The sequence below is a fragment of the Pithys albifrons genome, chromosome 9 (assembly GCF_047495875.1).
Source record: "Pithys albifrons albifrons isolate INPA30051 chromosome 9, PitAlb_v1, whole genome shotgun sequence".
NCBI classification, from domain to species: domain Eukaryota; kingdom Metazoa; phylum Chordata; class Aves; order Passeriformes; family Thamnophilidae; genus Pithys; species Pithys albifrons.
This window is the reverse complement of record NC_092466.1, coordinates 19407177-19423211: the sequence shown is the minus strand read 5'-3', so window position 1 is coordinate 19423211 and position 16035 is coordinate 19407177. Positions and strand designations below refer to the sequence as shown.

At 38.9% G+C, this 16035-nt stretch overlaps 1 protein-coding gene across 8 annotated transcripts in view; it reads left to right on the top strand.

The window, feature by feature from the left end:
• The first annotated feature begins 1358 nt into the window (after positions 1–1358).
• WDFY4 (WDFY family member 4) overlaps positions 1359–16035 on the top strand; it is a 128713-nt gene continuing 114036 nt past the window's right edge. For 4 of the 8 annotated variants that reach the window (XM_071564298.1, XM_071564292.1, XM_071564297.1 and 1 more), the window contains exons 1-8: positions 1359–1473; positions 5288–5387; positions 6766–7029; positions 12393–12507; positions 13070–13173; positions 13433–13579; positions 13960–14149; positions 15206–15395. In XM_071564298.1, the coding sequence (XP_071420399.1) occupies positions 5370–5387; positions 6766–7029; positions 12393–12507; positions 13070–13173; positions 13433–13579; positions 13960–14149; positions 15206–15395 (1028 nt within the window). In that variant the 5' untranslated portion in view covers positions 1359–1473; positions 5288–5369. Of the gene's footprint in view, positions 1474–2400; positions 2566–5287; positions 5388–6765; positions 7030–12392; positions 12508–13069; positions 13174–13432; positions 13580–13959; positions 14150–15205; positions 15396–16035 lie in introns of all 8 variants that reach the window. The other 4 variants (XM_071564293.1, XM_071564295.1, XM_071564296.1 and 1 more) reach the window with 4 other exon arrangements.

Genomic DNA, 16035 nt, shown 5'->3' with positions numbered 1-16035 from the left:
AGAAGAGTAGTGGGTATGTTGGCACAGCCTTTCACAGGCTGCATGAGCTTGCTTGGCCCATGCTCAGAGCAGGCCAGGGGTCTGCTAGCCATGCCAGCACAACACTGAGTTCTGGTGTTTGCAAAAGTGGCAAAATGCAACATTCATTGGAGCTGCCCTGGGTGTGGGTAGCTCAGTGTGACCTTTTATTTTCTTGGAAAACACCCTGTAGGTTGTACCTAGTTTAGCTAATGCTTTCCAAAACAAGGCCACAGAGCTGCTTAATTCCTGGTAAAACCTGTAAAGGGATGAACCAAATCCATGATTTTGCCTTTGCCTTTATTGTTTATATGTTCTTTCAATACAATGTATTTCTACTGGAAGGGATGAGAACAGTCATCTCAGATAGTTCTGTGCCAGGAACACCACTACATCAAAGAGGTCCATGTAGTGTATGGGGCAATTGCTGTCTTATTTTATTACTCATCAGGAGCCTTCAGCCTGGATTAGCTGCACTTCATTCAGCTAAATTACAGTTTAGCTGGCAGAGAAAGTTAGTTTTTCCTCCTGAACAGTTTTTCAAGCATTTGAGTGAAGTAGATGTTAACAGAAAACAGATGGCTTTAACCACCTTGGTGTTAGTTGCTGTAAGGCCATGATCCCACTGATTCTCAACATCACTATTGTAGGAATCACACTATAAAATTGTTGGGGAGAAGCAGTTGGAAACACTTGAATTTCCTGTGTAAAAACATTTAAACTCCACCTCCTCTTACAAAACAGTTATAAAGCCTTCCAGATATGCTTTTATGGAGAGCAAAAAAGCAACTACACAACTGAGAAAAAATGTTCCCCCAGTTCCATAGCTATCTAGGTTAATTTATGTTGTCAGTGAGCTTATAGTACTTGTTTGCCTCTTAATCTGAGTAGAAGCCTTGACCATTTGAGTGGAGAGGTCAGGGACAAGCATTCACCTCAGCATTGAAATGTATTTATTTTAAGGGTGCTGCATTTGAGGAAAGACTCCAATTGCTGACTGTCTTTGGGCACAGATTGTTGCACAGAAAGCATGAGCTTTGTGATGCTGTATTCCTGTAGTAGTTTTTGTAAACCTTAAATGTAAAAACAAAATTAAGCAAGTCCCAATCTTCCTTACCACCTCCTTTGTGAATATGTTACAGACCAGAGAATACCTGGTTGTTCTTGACCCAGGGAGACACATGCTATGCCTGCCAGGTTTGTGTGTTAGCTGAACTGTTTTGAGTTGCTTTGGGAGCTTGGTGGGTCCTAAGCTGTGGTTCATTTGCTTTTCACTTCTGCTTTCCTCAGGAAGTAAGTGCAGCAGCTAATCAGGTGATTCACAGTGGAAAGTTTAAAGAGCAGAGTGGGAGCTGCTGCATGAACCAAGATGCCTGTTAGGACAGAAGCAGTAACACTCCTTTCTCTGGATGTGGTTATTGACTTCAACAGGAGCTGCCAAATCTAGAAGCCCAGGTATGTCAAGAGATTTACTCTAAAAGCAAAAGGATCAGACTGTTAAATGTTGAAGGAAACTGTAGTATCCAATCTGCAATTGGTTTGTTGTGGCAAGACCATTTTCAAATGGCAAAGGTTTCAAAGTTCACCATAAACAGCAGTGCAAAGAGGAAAAGGGATCAGTGGTTTGCTTGTATCATTTAATCTAGAGATGCTAACAGGATTGAAGATCTGTTGCTGCTGCTAGTGAAGACTTGTTAGGTATGATTTAACTGAATGTCCATATCTAATGAGCTGTTGTGTTGAGATTATCAGAATTACACTGGTCTTTAGACCCTTGAGTTTGTTACTACTACTTTATTTGTGGCTGAACAGAAGCATTCTGTTTGCTCTGAGATGGGGCAGTACTTCACTTCCAGGAGGACCACATCTCAAGAGCAAGTATACCCAATATCTCTCCTTCTCCCTTGTATGAAGTAGGGTACATGCAATTCAGGGAAGTACCTGTTCCAAGTTGCATATTTAGAAGATACTTTTAAAAATGATATGATGAAGACTGGGTACATAAGGAAGGGCCTAGGTCAGTTTTACACCTACTTTTGGAGATGATCTTCAAACAAATATAAAGAGAAATGCAGCTGAATGTTTCAAATTGAATTTATTATTTTTGAAGTTATACTATAGAAATGCCTTGTCCAATTTAGATGTACTTAAAAAGCAAAAAAAATGCTTGTACAAATGAATTCCTAGTGTAAATGAAAGCAACTCCTTTGAAAATAATGCCTTCTTGAAACAAGCTGAAATTATATTTATGTTACTGATGAAGTATGATCTATATCCTATTGAAATGGGACTTGTTCTTTGGACAGTATTCAACCTTCTTTAAGTTGAAAAGTGTTTTAAAACCCTTGTTACTTGTATTTTGTCATCTCTTTGTTTTTCAAGGCACCAGCCAGGTTCGGCTCCTGTTGTACAAAGCATTGTGTCAGAACTTAGGAAGAGAGAATACCTTCCCTGTAGATTTTATGATTAAATGGAACTGTTGAGGATGGGTAGGATATTTGATTTTGCAACTTGATTGAAGTTATTGCATTCCTCCTATTGGAGAAGGTAAATATAGTGATATTTAAGTGTAAATCTTTTTGGTGGTGTTTTTTCTGTTTATCTCATGAAATATGTCAATAGACATAGAACTGATAGATGTAGATAATTCAAGGAAGGCAGAAAGAGTTAAGGGAGGAAGAACAAGGATGATTAAGAGGGTCAAAGGTAAGAGGGTAGTAGATGTAGGGCATCTGGCACACTGTTCATTCCCAGGTGCTGTGATTTCCTGTGAGCACAGAGTGGTGTGAGCCACAAGGAGTTTGCAATTGAATTGGAAGTGAACAAGAATTTGTGAGGTACAGTGTTTCATGGAAGAAACAAGTGATTCCTTCTATTGCTTGGACCTGTGATGCATCAGACAGCTTTTCTTGAGAGGAACTGGAATTATCTGTTTTTAGCATTTAAAATTATTAACTGTAATTGTGTTCATTAAACAGCCAGGGAAAGGAAGCAGTTGTAAAGGAGTATCACACAGTGGATTTTTGGGATGCTCTGAGCTGTGTGTTTCTGATAGTCACTAAAATCCTGGGATTTAATAGTTAAGAAAAGGCTATCAGGAGAAGGAATATTTAAAGCAGATAGTTGTAGAGGTCTGATATTTAGTCTAACATGTATCTTGTCATGTGAACAACTTAAATAAGGAGGTAAATTATAGTCGTTATTTTGCTTTCATGTGCTTCTGGACATTAAAGTTTTCCATGTACACTCAAATATCTAAAATTTTTTGCAGATACTTACCATAAAAAGTGGACCAGTCTCTGAATTCGTTTGAGACTGATTGTCTTTTGGTCAGCCATCTTGCTGTTATAACAAATGATTTTAAATGTATAGGTAAACTTGATGTTGGTACAAATTGGGATTTTGTAGCTGAATGGGATCCTTCTTTGAACTGCTGGGGGAGGTAATCACAGATAAATAAAATGTCATTTGAAAAATCATGTTTGTTCAACTAGTAAGCTGTTTGTAACAGTGTTCTACCAGTCCTTCTACCAGCTTTGGACAGGCTTTTCTTCCCTTTTGTCTTTTCGGTTTGAAAAGGCATAACCACATTGCCATGTGACTTCACATCAACTTCATTTAAAAAAAGGGAAAATACATGATTAAGTTACATTTCCTCTCTGTAACTTGACGCTACTTTCTGAATGATAGCATCAGATTTATTTGATACATTTTCCCTTCATGTCTTCTAACATTTCTTATTTAGACTTTACTTTTTGTATCATTGTGATATTTATCAAAAAGTATCTTATGAATCTTAATCAAGCATCAAACAAAAAAACTTATCAAAACTGAAATAGGCTATTAACTTACACTGAAGATTGGAACAAACAGCAGAATGGAGAAGAGAGACAACATGTAAGAACTTATCAACATATCTAAGCTATCCATAATACCAAAGGCATTTGAATGCTGGAGCCTGTGATTTTGGGGTTGGTCTAGAAGAATCATTATCCTCTAAGAGGAATAGAAATTGTAAAGGATTTAGAAATCTTAATCAAATTGTAGGCACAAAAGAAGACTATTAGGAGAAGTAGCATTTAAAGCAGATAATGTAGGTGGAGTCAACAGACTAACACTTGAGGACTGATATTTAGTCTATTACAACTTTTGTGACCTGGATAGTTGGGAGAAATAACAAGGAAAATAATAATCCTAATTTTACTTTCATGTATTTCAGGAGATTAAATATTTTTACATACACTCAAAAGTCTTACATAGCTTGCTATAATTAATCTTTATTAATGAAGTTGTGTGTGTGTATCTGGTTATAAGAGTTTCTGTTGGGATGGAAAGAACTCCATCATTGCATGGATTCATAGAACAAACATTTTTTGAGTGATTATCCCTATTTGCTTTAGATGTGCCACCAAACAAGAAAGTCCTCCTCCATAAAGAAAGTATGAATAGAAAGAGAGAAAATTGGTAAACATATTTGCAGGGCCATGCAGTGCAGTGCAGTTTAGGAAGCTGATTGATCACTCACTGACTTTCTGAGGGCACTTCATTTCACCTCTCCATGACTTGGTTTCACCATTTGTAGAATGCCTCTGTAAAGAACTTTGGGTTTCTCTATGCAAACGACAAAGATTAATGTAGGCACTGGGAGTGAGTTACTTCTTGCTTAGCATTGATCCAGGCTTAGCAGAGTTGCTTCCAAGGTGAGAGATTTCCTTAAGAAGAGAATGGTTGTGCCATTTGGGATGTGAGAGCAGCCTTACTGAAAAAGTAAGTGAACCGTGCTCACTGAAGCCCCTAGAACAGTACTCAGGCTTTCTCAATCAACACCCTGTATAGCTTCATGATGACTCACGTGGGCCAAAATTCCACACCAGAGTTAAGTATAACATATGACAAATGTAACCCCCACACAGTCATGAGGAACAGAGTCTTCCTGTTTACTCTGTGCAGACAGTCATCACAATTTTCCTGCTCACAGGACTGTGTTGTCTTAGCACAGATAATAAGGGAAAACAACAGCAGTGAAACACAAAATGTTGTTGAGATAGGAAGTTCTAGACTGACTGTTCCTTGGAGACTGATCAAAATTTCATAGCCCTCTGTCTCCCAGCAAAGGACAGAGTATGGGCTGTGGTAGAGTAAATTAGAGTCTGCTGTACTGTGAAGTATTAGCATTTACATCTAGGCATAGGTGTCCGCTGGAACCATCAGCTTGCCACCAGGGATGTGGTGCAGTGACAAGATAATATCATGCTCTTTGTCTCTGCAGTGTGGAGCTGCTGCGTGACTGTGGAAGTGAAACTGATTCATCTGGCATGGAGTGGGAAGAATGCAAGCAGTGAGACATCTGCATGAAGAGAATCCCAAATGTAGTATCAGTGTTGGCTTGTAATTCTAAACCAGGCTCATAACCACTCTTTTGAAATTTATTTTAATGGATGTATGTATTTGTAGTGCAGATCTGACTCTGTTTTTTAGTTATATTTGCTTTTTGGCATTTTTACTGACAAGCTAGAATGGCAATCAAAGTGACACCATAGAGAAAGAACTATTTCCTAGAAATGAAGGTACATTGGTATTTTTCTTTGAAGGAGAGTGTGTAATGGTGTGTTAAAAATTCTCCTGGACTCTGAAAAGACAGTATACTTGGTAAGCAAAGTGAGCTACATTTATTTTGGTGACAACTCCCATCTGCCTACCCACACTGTGATAATTTGTCCTGTCACATTTTGAGTAGTCAGACAATGACAGAAATGCCAATAAGCATATGGATGACTTTAATTGAAACTGGAGAAGCTTGATTTCCATCGGTGTAAGTGTTGTCTTTATGTAGGCTCAATATAGCAGGGTGAAGTCACAAAAGGCAAAGGACTAGAGCTGCTATGGATTCAAGACTATGTCAGTGACCTCCCAGAAGACTAGGGTTGTAAACAAAGCTGTAAAGTAGATGAGACTTGGGGCTGAGATGAGGGTATGAGAAGAATTCTCCTGCCTATAGTGCAAGTTGAGTTGAACTGATTTTAAATTAAATTTGATGGAAATGAGACTACTAGAAGCACCATGCTCCTTTATTGAGGCATATCCACTTCAGTTTACAGGATCAGCAAAACAAGTAATGTTGTAGTGAAAATACACCTATTGTACAGAGCTGTGTATCTGACATATACGAGAGCTGAATCTGGCGGCCTCTTTGGGCCAGCACACCCATATGGAGAACCCTTGGCTATTCTACACAGCTCCTGTTCCAGACAGAGCTTCATCCCTACTCTAGATGGGGAATGTATCAGTGATGTGGAGCTAATTTAGCATCCGTACTCAATGAAATGCGTAACCTGGCTCTTGGCTAGTGCTCTTCTGTTGCAGATCTGATGATGGTAGTAATTATAACTTGTTTTACAGTTTGGGTGACTGAATAAGGGAGAGGATCAGGCTCAGTGGCAAAGCTGGAATCCAGATTTGCTGCAGGGTTTGCCAGTTTGTCCTGTCAAAGTCCAGATGGGTTGTGTAGCACATGCACACATCTCATGGAAGACAGCTTGTTCATGTGATTGCAAGGTGATAATGTTCTTGTCCAGGAGCAGGATGCTTTGCCATTAGAATTGTAAAAGAGTCAATGAATGAGAGTGTGTTCATATTTCTAAACTCTCTAACTCCAACAGTTAAAACTGTCAGTGTCTAGTTCCATTGAAGAGTTGAATGGTAAGGGATGACCTAACTGTAAATAACAGAGCCTTTATCTGGTCTCAGCTCAGGATGGACAAAGCAGCTGAATACACAGGGCAGCTGGAGAACGCACCTAAAAAAGGACAGCAAGAGTCAAGCCCTGATGACGGAGACATAGCAGAAGTGCCGGAGCAGCCTGCACACAGCAAAGACAAACTACCCCAGAGCCATACCCTCCAGTGGGAGACTCTAGGCAAACAGTTTGTGGAGTATGAGCAGGTGGCTCAATTTCTCATCCCAGAGGATCAACAGAGAAGGTTGCTGGACTTTCTTCCCCTCTTCTTAAAGGTTTGTTCTCTTTGTTGCCTTTGGTGCAGATGTCGAAGATGTAAATTTGAATTTCTGTTACCCTGTTCATTCTGTGGTCACTCAAACTGCCAGTGTAGTTAATTGAAGCAGGATCCCTTTGTGTAGGTTATAAATGGTTTTGCTCCACTGGGAGCCTGAAGAAACAGTTTCTTGTCCTCCTTTCATCTACCTAACCTGCTAGGATAGTATGAGACAAGTGTATGGGGGAGCACTGCTTTACTTTCCTGAGTGGCTAAATTCTATTCTTGAAGTCAAAGAATATGTTGATGAGACAGGCATCTTTCAAAGTGAACAGGTCACTTCATGTCTGCCTCATCTATGTTATTACTTAATGAGGGAGGGTGGTGGGGTGGTGAGCACAGTTTCAGTCTGGGAAAATGTGGTTGTGGCATGCAGCCAGTTAGGGGAAATGCAGGGGTACAATTTTAAGATGGAATTTTGGGGTTAATGACTGTGTTGATGTCTAATTTTGCTGCTTGAGAGAGGAGTTGTGTTAGAGATGAGGAAACTGTGGAAGGGGGAAAGTCATACCGTGGATGAGGGGCACAGCCAAGAACTAGAACATTTCAGTTCCCTGACTGCCCTACAGCATTCCCTAGACTTTCCATCATCCAACAGCTTTTGAGATGGCCACATTAAAAGGAGAAACTAGAAGAGCTCTGTAGTGAATGGGAGCCTTATGGGTTGGGTTTTTTTCCTAGAGTCTGAAATATACAGAAAACTGTTTGAGCGGACCATTCATTGACAGAATGGCAGAGCATCTACTGAGTGAAGCAGAAAAACTGGCCTATCTGTAACTGTACTGTGGTAATGTAGTAGTACAGAGAAATTGTTTTTCTCTTTACTGACCTTTATGGGTATTGAATCTCATTTTTACAGTTTCTTACAATGTCTTTCAGAAAAACAATAAAAGCCTCTTCTGGGTGAAACTATATTTTAGTGATGGCATATTTCAGTTGTCTGTACTTTTGAGTTTTCAGTTTTCTTGAGTGACCAAACTCAGATACATCTGTTTCCTACCTGGCTGAGCTGCTTTTCTAAAAAAAAGCCAGTGGGTAGATGAAGAAAAAAAAAGTTAATGCATGGTCACTGTTTATATGGAGGTATTGTGAGACATGTAATGTGATACTCTGTTTTGGTATTTTGAATTGAGTGCATGGGAAAATGACTGTGATGAGGGCTCCAAAATCTTTGGTGTCCATGACAGTAAACCAGGAATAACTTTCAGCTAGTCATAAACATTTCCCTTAGCTGGATGGAGCATGAACCTTTGAAACTCCTAAGTCCTGGTGCAGTGAGATCACAGTAGATGATGGTGTCAATGAATAGCACTGAAACAGCTCACTCACTGGTATCAGTCTGATTAAAACAACTGAGTAGTGGGTAGGATCTGGCAGTACCTAAGGTGGAGAGTTTGCTGTGCTTGGTCCAAGGCAATGAAGACAAAATTAGAGGAGAGGTCTGCAAAGTCAAGGTGTGTACAGTCTGGAGTCTCAGAAGTGGCCTTCTCATTAAGTCTAAGTGGTCCTACAGATACTTTATGATTACTGTACAAAACTTTCACTTTTCACCATTTTATCTCTACTTCTGGATTTGTTTGCATAGAAGAGTGCCCCTCCTGAACAAGAGGCTGTATTTGAACAGAAGAATTCTTGCTCTGCATATGAGCCTGTCACTGGAAATGAATCTCTCTCTCTCTCTCTGCATATAGAACTATATGTGCTGGGGGAAGCTTTTCTCTCTTGGGAGTTCACCACCACTTTATCAGGTTGCAGAACTTCTGGCTTTCCAAAGGGGCAAGATTCCTTTCTCAGCCTTCAAAGAATGCTCTTCAAAGAATGCTCTTCAAAGTTGGATCAGGACTGATAATCTGACAGTTTCCTGTAGAGAAGTACCTTTTTTTTTTCATGGATCTGCTTTTAAAATGTCATGCTGAAAAAGTTTTTTTTCTGAGACAGCACACCAAGTTACAGCATTTTTGCTTGGAGCAACAGTCATCTGGTGTTTTTTCTAGAGCTGTTTTCAGACCTCCTGTCTTCCTTCCTGTTGAAGGTCCACAGAACACATACATCCTTAATGCTTTGAGGATATTAATTCATCCCAATGAAGACAGGCTTGGCTGTGGAAAATAGTCTCCAAACTGCTCCCTCACCCTTTTGTAAGCAAGTGGCTTTTTGTGAAATTCTTTTGCTGAGGTTTTCCTGCCTTGAACTTGCAATGACATTGAAATTCTAAGATCTCCAAATTTCTGAGTTCTGTTGCAGCTTTACATTTTGAATACCATGTAATGAAAGTGAAGTAAGCAAGTCTTGGTGAGATGAGATTATATACAACATTTTTAGATTTGCTGATCATTAACTAAGTGTGAATAACGAGATGCCATTCATGCAGCTGTAATTTTCTGAAGTGAAACTTTCAAAGGACCAAGGAAATTGTTACTGAAAAAAGGTGATACAAGTTATAAAATCTAGAAGTCTTAGGAATTAAAACTTGAACAGCAAATCAGGAAATTGCTTGTATATCATGACACATGAGAAATAAAATTTTTCTACCAGTGTGTCAAAGGACAGATGTTCCCAGGAGGCAAGGTGAGTATTGCTAAGTGACTGGCAATGTACGTAGGCATATCCATATCCATTGTGTGTTTCCTTTCTGTAGGGCCGAACTTCACACACTTTAGGGTTGTAGAAACTGATTTCTTGAATTGCAGTAATGCTCACAAGAAGAGGATTTTACATTCTTAAAGAATATATTCAAAATGGAGATATGAATTTTTCATTAGCTTAACACTTGATTTTGTGCCCTGAGAGAGAGATCCTTCCCTCCACCACTTTTCTTAGATGGAGCTTTGCAGTGCTTTGTAGGCATTTCGTTTCAGAATTGTGACTAGAGCATTTTGGCCCTGAATCATTGATTTAAGAGTACATTGTAGAGGATCTGGACCTTTAGCTTTGAATCATCATGCCTTTCCCCATGTGATTTTTCCTCCCTTCATATACCAGCCTTCTACTGGCTTGAAGAAACACATCTCAGTTTGAGTTTTACGTGTCATGAAGTTAGAGAAACTGCCTCACCTCCTCCTGTTTATGTTTAAGTGTCTTTATCAGCCATCTCCCTCCTTGGAGGATTTTTCATTTGCTTTTCCTTTCCTTATTTGATCATGCAGTTGCCAGTACATCTCTTCCTTTATGTTCTAAAGAGCTTTAGCTCTTACTCAGTTGGCTGGAGAGAGGGGGCACCAACCAGGAGACACCTGGGGTGTGGGGCCTCATTACACATTGATGCTTCTTGATGTAGAAGGAAAAGGTGTAGGAGGAAAACGTTAGCCATCTGCTTGCAATTCAGGCCCAGGAAGTCATTTTAATGTGCCTTCTGTATCTTCCCTCTTGGTGCCTCAGAAAGTGTCAGAAAGTTCTATTACATGGATGGCTTTTGAACATCTCCTCACGAACCATGAACTAGGAAGGACAGATGGCAAAAGCAGACGTGGGGAACTTGTGGCAGAATCTTAAACGTGTAAAAACAGACTTAAGAGGAAGAAAGAAAATCAGGTTATATTGATTCCATATTATTTGATTTTCCCCTGATCAGACATCCTGGAATGGAGTCAGGTTAATACGTTTCCAGATCCAGATCTTCTATAGGCTCAAACATGAATATGCAAATAATTACGTCCATCCTTAAAGAGCAGTGAATTCCAAATATTGGCATCTGCCCACAAGAAGATCACCACTAAAATTAAATCAGAACATTAGGGACCTGGACTGTAGGGAGATGAACTAGCATGGATGTAGTAGCATTGCTATGAACATTTGATTATTGCTCTCTGCTGCATATGATCTGAACTTCTAAAATTCATCCTGCTCTTTCTGTTAGCAGAAGAGTGACTATAACAGGGCCTTTATGAAGTGTTAAGAGGATGTTCCTCTTTGAAGAAGAGGGGCAGGAATCTATCACTGCTTTCTTCTGAGAAAGGGTATAGCTTAATGACAAACATTGTATATTCTTAAGTGGCTGCAGATTTCTTGTCATTGTGTTTGCCCAGCTTACTTCTGTTCTTTACAGATCTTCCCTCACTTCCACATCAAAAGTGGAGGAATTGATGGATCTTGCTTGTGCACCTGAGTGTCTCTGAAAATAACTTATGGTCAAAATCTGAAAAAAATTAATTTATTTTAAATATTATTAATTGAAAATTATTGATAGGCAAACTGTGCAGTTGCATTTCACTCTTGTAGCACAGAAAGAAGAGTTGGGTGCATTTTACTGTATTGACAACAGTAAAATGAAGTAAAAAGTAGGTACTTGCCTGATTACTGACAGACAACTGACACTTTGTGGGGAAAGAAATAGCTCATCCATAAGCTGCCATCCATGGTGAAAGAACAAGGAGTTGAAAGCAATAGTAGGGAAGGAAGTAATATTTGTAGAGGATTTTCTTTCACAAAGAGTTGCACTGATTTCTTGGCAAACATTATTACATCTGCACTAAATTATTTTAGGAAAAAAAATGTCATTATTTTTCTTATCTTCCTTTTATCATCTGGCCATACAATGTGATTTTTCAGAGCTTCTGGAAGAAGGAGACTTTTGTAAGGAAAATTTTCAAGATTGCTGGGGGCAGAGGTGTCTGCGGCTGGTCTTTGGAGGCAAATGCTGAACTATTGCTAATACGTTAATGTATATAGCATCAGATGTTCTATATAAAAGTGATGGTACCTGATTCTTGAAGGCTGGTTGGATGTGATAGTATTAGTCTGCTGGAATTTTTTTTTTTTTATTTCTCTTGAACTTTTTTTGCCCAAAGGCAGGGATAAGAATCATTTAAGAGGGGATCTGTTTGTCAAATAAACAAGGGAATAAACAAGTCTTGCTGTTGTTTATCTAGTAAGTTTTGCATTTAATTGCTTGTCCATTCTTGAACAAGTAAGTTATAAACTTATTTATAAATTGTTTATAAATGTGTCTATGAATATGTTTTTCTTCAGGGTGTTTATGTTGTGTTTTGAAAGGGACTAGCATAATTTTTGATACAAATTATTAGTGACAGAGGGTATAACAAACAGTTACATTGTTTTGATTGTACTCAATGTAGAAATTACTGTAACAGCTCTCTAGTAGATGTGTTTCTTGATTCAAAGATTAGTTCCATGTTGTCTTCCATAACTGTAGTATCATACTCCTATCTGTCTGGGAAGTGCTGCTTAACCGACTATACTGGATGGGGAGGGAATTTTGCAGGGGACTGTTATCTTTATGTTTGTTTATTTATATTTATTAGTATTTCTCCATCTACCAAAGACATGATGTGTCAATGACTTAACAGTTACGATTGGTTTTAGGCCTGGGAACAATCTGCTGGAGTAGTTGTATTCCCCAATATTCAGCTGTTAGCCAGTGAGGTTTCCAAGCTTCTGACAAAAGAAATTAAGAGGAACCTCAATGGAAAACCCGCAGGTAATTATCCCATACTGTATCCACTGGATTCACTTTTTCTGGAAATATGCTGTCTTTCAGCTGTCCTTTGTGCTGGAAATAAAGCGGGAACAGCAGGGACAGAATGTTGTCCAGCAAGCCAGGTATTTTAGTAGGTATGTGCTAGCACTGGTTTTTGGTGATGGCACTGAAGATCTGGCCTTTTGTACCTGGAAATATATAATGTATAATGCATAAAACAGTTAAAGAGTAGGTTACACACTATTCTGAGGAGCTTTCTTTAATGTGAAAAGTACTGCTAGCAACACATGGCTTTCCTGGTAGGTGTTGTACGTTCAGCTGACAGGCTTCATGAACTGTGCTGGTATTCCCAATGAAATATGTCAGTTTGAGACATGTAGTTTACATTAACTGACCTGAGCCTGATGTTGGATCAAAATTATTTTATGTCTTTCTGTTCCCATCAGTAGACTCCTGCTACTGTAATTTTGTTAAATATGTCAGATTTGTTAAGAATCTGCATCAATGAAGCAATTTCATCTTTGATTAAGAAACTAAAGTTTAATGTTTATGTGTTTAACAGAAGAAGCTCGTTTGGCTTTGGAGCAATTCCTGCAAAGGAAAGTGGAAGCAGAAGATGGCCATTTGCTTCTGAAATCAGTGTATCTGCTCTCACAGACTGACTTGGTAGGAAAAAGGGCTTTTTCATTTTTATTTCAGAGAAGCTGTGTAGCCACCCCAATAATGGGACACCTAAGTCTCAGTGTTTGCATTATTCCCAATACTTGAAACTTCAGCATGCCCAGGGTACACAGACAGAGGACAGACCACCCAGGTTTCTAGGCCAGTAGCTCTTTCATCTGCCATGACTACTGTCAGTATGTAGAAACACAAAAGAGACTGTGGTCAGCTTCTGGAGAGACTGATCTTTATTTTGCTTACTTAGAGGACTACACGGAACATCATTGGATCTGGACTTCCAGCTGCTCTGATGCAGTGCCTATACCTTTTCTTCACTATTCCTCTGAAGAAAAACAGGGATAATGGACAGACAAGTGAGGATGACACCCAAACTCAGGAAATGCTTGTTGAGGTGAGGTGTGCCTCTGGGAGTTCATTTGCTCTGGGCACTCAGATACACTTAGGCCCTTAACTGATGATTGATGCAAACTGCCACAAAAAAAAAGTCATTTTTTACTGAAAACTGTTGAACAAGCATCAGGAGCAGTATGAAACAATCTGAGATAATACCACTATAGCTCTTACTTTTTTGTTAAAACATGACAGCATGAGTTTAAAAGGGAAAAAAGTCCATTAAGAATATTCCTAGTGGTAGTTTTACTTGTTCATTTCACTGCATACTTTCTCATGATATTAGTATCAAACTTATACTCCTTTCCCCCAATCAATTTTTCTTCATCTCCTGGATATTTGTAAAGGTTTTATTGTAGCTTGTGTTTGTTTGCTTTTCAGATAATGCTTAACATGTACAAAGAGGAACAAGGTGTAGAGGAACTTCTGGCAGCTGATAAGCTTCAGTCATTAATTATAGCATCTGCTTCTCTCTGGGACCAGTGCAGTCACTCGTGGAAAGCACCTACAGGCCATGTTCTGAAAACAATTTCAAAGGCTCAGACCAAAAACAGCATTGTGTACCTACAAGGTTTGGTTTAGCAATTTGGCTTCTTCTTTTCTCACAGCCCCACTGAGAATGGATTCTCAAAAAGATTCTCCCTGTGATAGACTTTTATCTCTACATCATCTGATTTCAGTCATCTGCAAAGAATGGGCTCTTGACTTTGTAGACAGGAGCTTTATTTAGCAGTAATAGTCATCTGAAAACTGAAGAGGTTTTTTACACAAAAAATAAAATTACAGGCAAAAGCCAATTCCACTTGGTCACACTGATGTAGGCAAGGGCAAGATGTATAATATTTTTTCTTATGTAACTCAGTTTGTGAGCCCAAGATTTGTGAACACTAAATACAAGGCTGAGGTCACTGCCAGAGGAACAGTATCTTTTAGGACAACATTATAATTGGTTGAGATACATTCTCATTTCTTCCTAGGCTTAATTAGTTTAAGGATTTTTTTTTGGTTTTTTTTTTTTTTTTTGTTTGGGACTTCTTTTTGCTGTTTTGTTTTGATTTTTTTTATTAAGTGTGAAGGCCACAATTCTCATTTTCTTAGAAGGGAAAAAATAGTTTTACAGTGCACACCTTACTGTCAGTATTCCTTGCCATGGAGTAACTGCATATAAGAATTTTTATTTTCTAAACTAAAAGAACAAAATGTGTGTAACCCCATTACTTATGTCTCACTGAGCAAAGAATTAATCTGTGAACTCTGCACAGAATGTGTGATTGACTTAGTACAAGAGAGTTACATTGGTTAGCCTCTGCTTTCCTTGTGCTCAGACAGCTGGAGTCACTGTATATGGATTTGGGCAAGTGGGTGGGCTGGAAGTTTATGCTCCTGAGACTAAATTGGCTTCTGGGGACTAAACAAAGAAATGCATGCATACTGTAAATCCTGCAGTGCTCTTCACGGACCTTCTGAAATGAGTGTGATATTGATATATCCTCATGTCTTTTCTATCTAGAAAAAGAGTTAACTATTATTTTTTCTGAGAAATAAATTTTCAAACTTTTTTCGTTTTTGTTAGTCATTTTGAACTTGTTTGACTGACAGTTATTAAATACTTGCTACTTTTCCCCAGCTGTAGACTGCATTAAAATAGCTGTTCAGAATCTCTTTAAATTGGCTGATACTCTACCTGCTTCTGATGTGTGTGAAGCTGCTAGTATCGTCTTGTGCTTTGTGAAGGACTCTTATCCTGTATCATCAGCTTTATTGACAGAGTTTGAAAGTAATGATGGCTACCAACTCCTGCTGAAAATTTTACTCAGGTGAGTAGAGACATTTTTAGTAGGCTTCTAGAGGATGATAAAGCTTCATTTTCAGAATGCATGGTGGTCTCTGGCAAATTATGAATCAAATAGGGAGTCCTGTGTGGCTACAAAGTATCTTGGGTTGAGCTGGCAAAATGCCAACTGCCCAACACAGAGAGAAAGCTTCCCTTCCCCGCCCCCCCCGCTGAGAAAAGGGAGGAAAGGGAAAAAAGCCTTCAAACTAGGTTTATGCTTAAACTAACTATATATATATTTATACAGAAAAGAGAAAATTAAGAGTAACTACAATATAACGCACATTTATACAAGTTAGAAATAACAAGAAATAACTCCCCACTCCCCATTGAAAACAGATTCTATCACTCTAGATCTATAAGCACCTTAAAAGACACCCCGCAAGAAACAGAAAGTATAACAACAAAATGTTCCTACTTCTGTGAATTCAAATAAAATACAAGTAGTGGCAGCCACAGCAAGGCCCACTTCAGCAGGACAGCCGCAACGTGTCCTGCCTTTACTTCAGCCATGATGGAACTGAGTGAATACCTTCCACTCCTGTATTCGTATCTCAGGTTTGCATCATCTGGTATGAAATATTTCCTTGGTTACCCAGTCAGGTGACAGCTGTCTCTCCCAA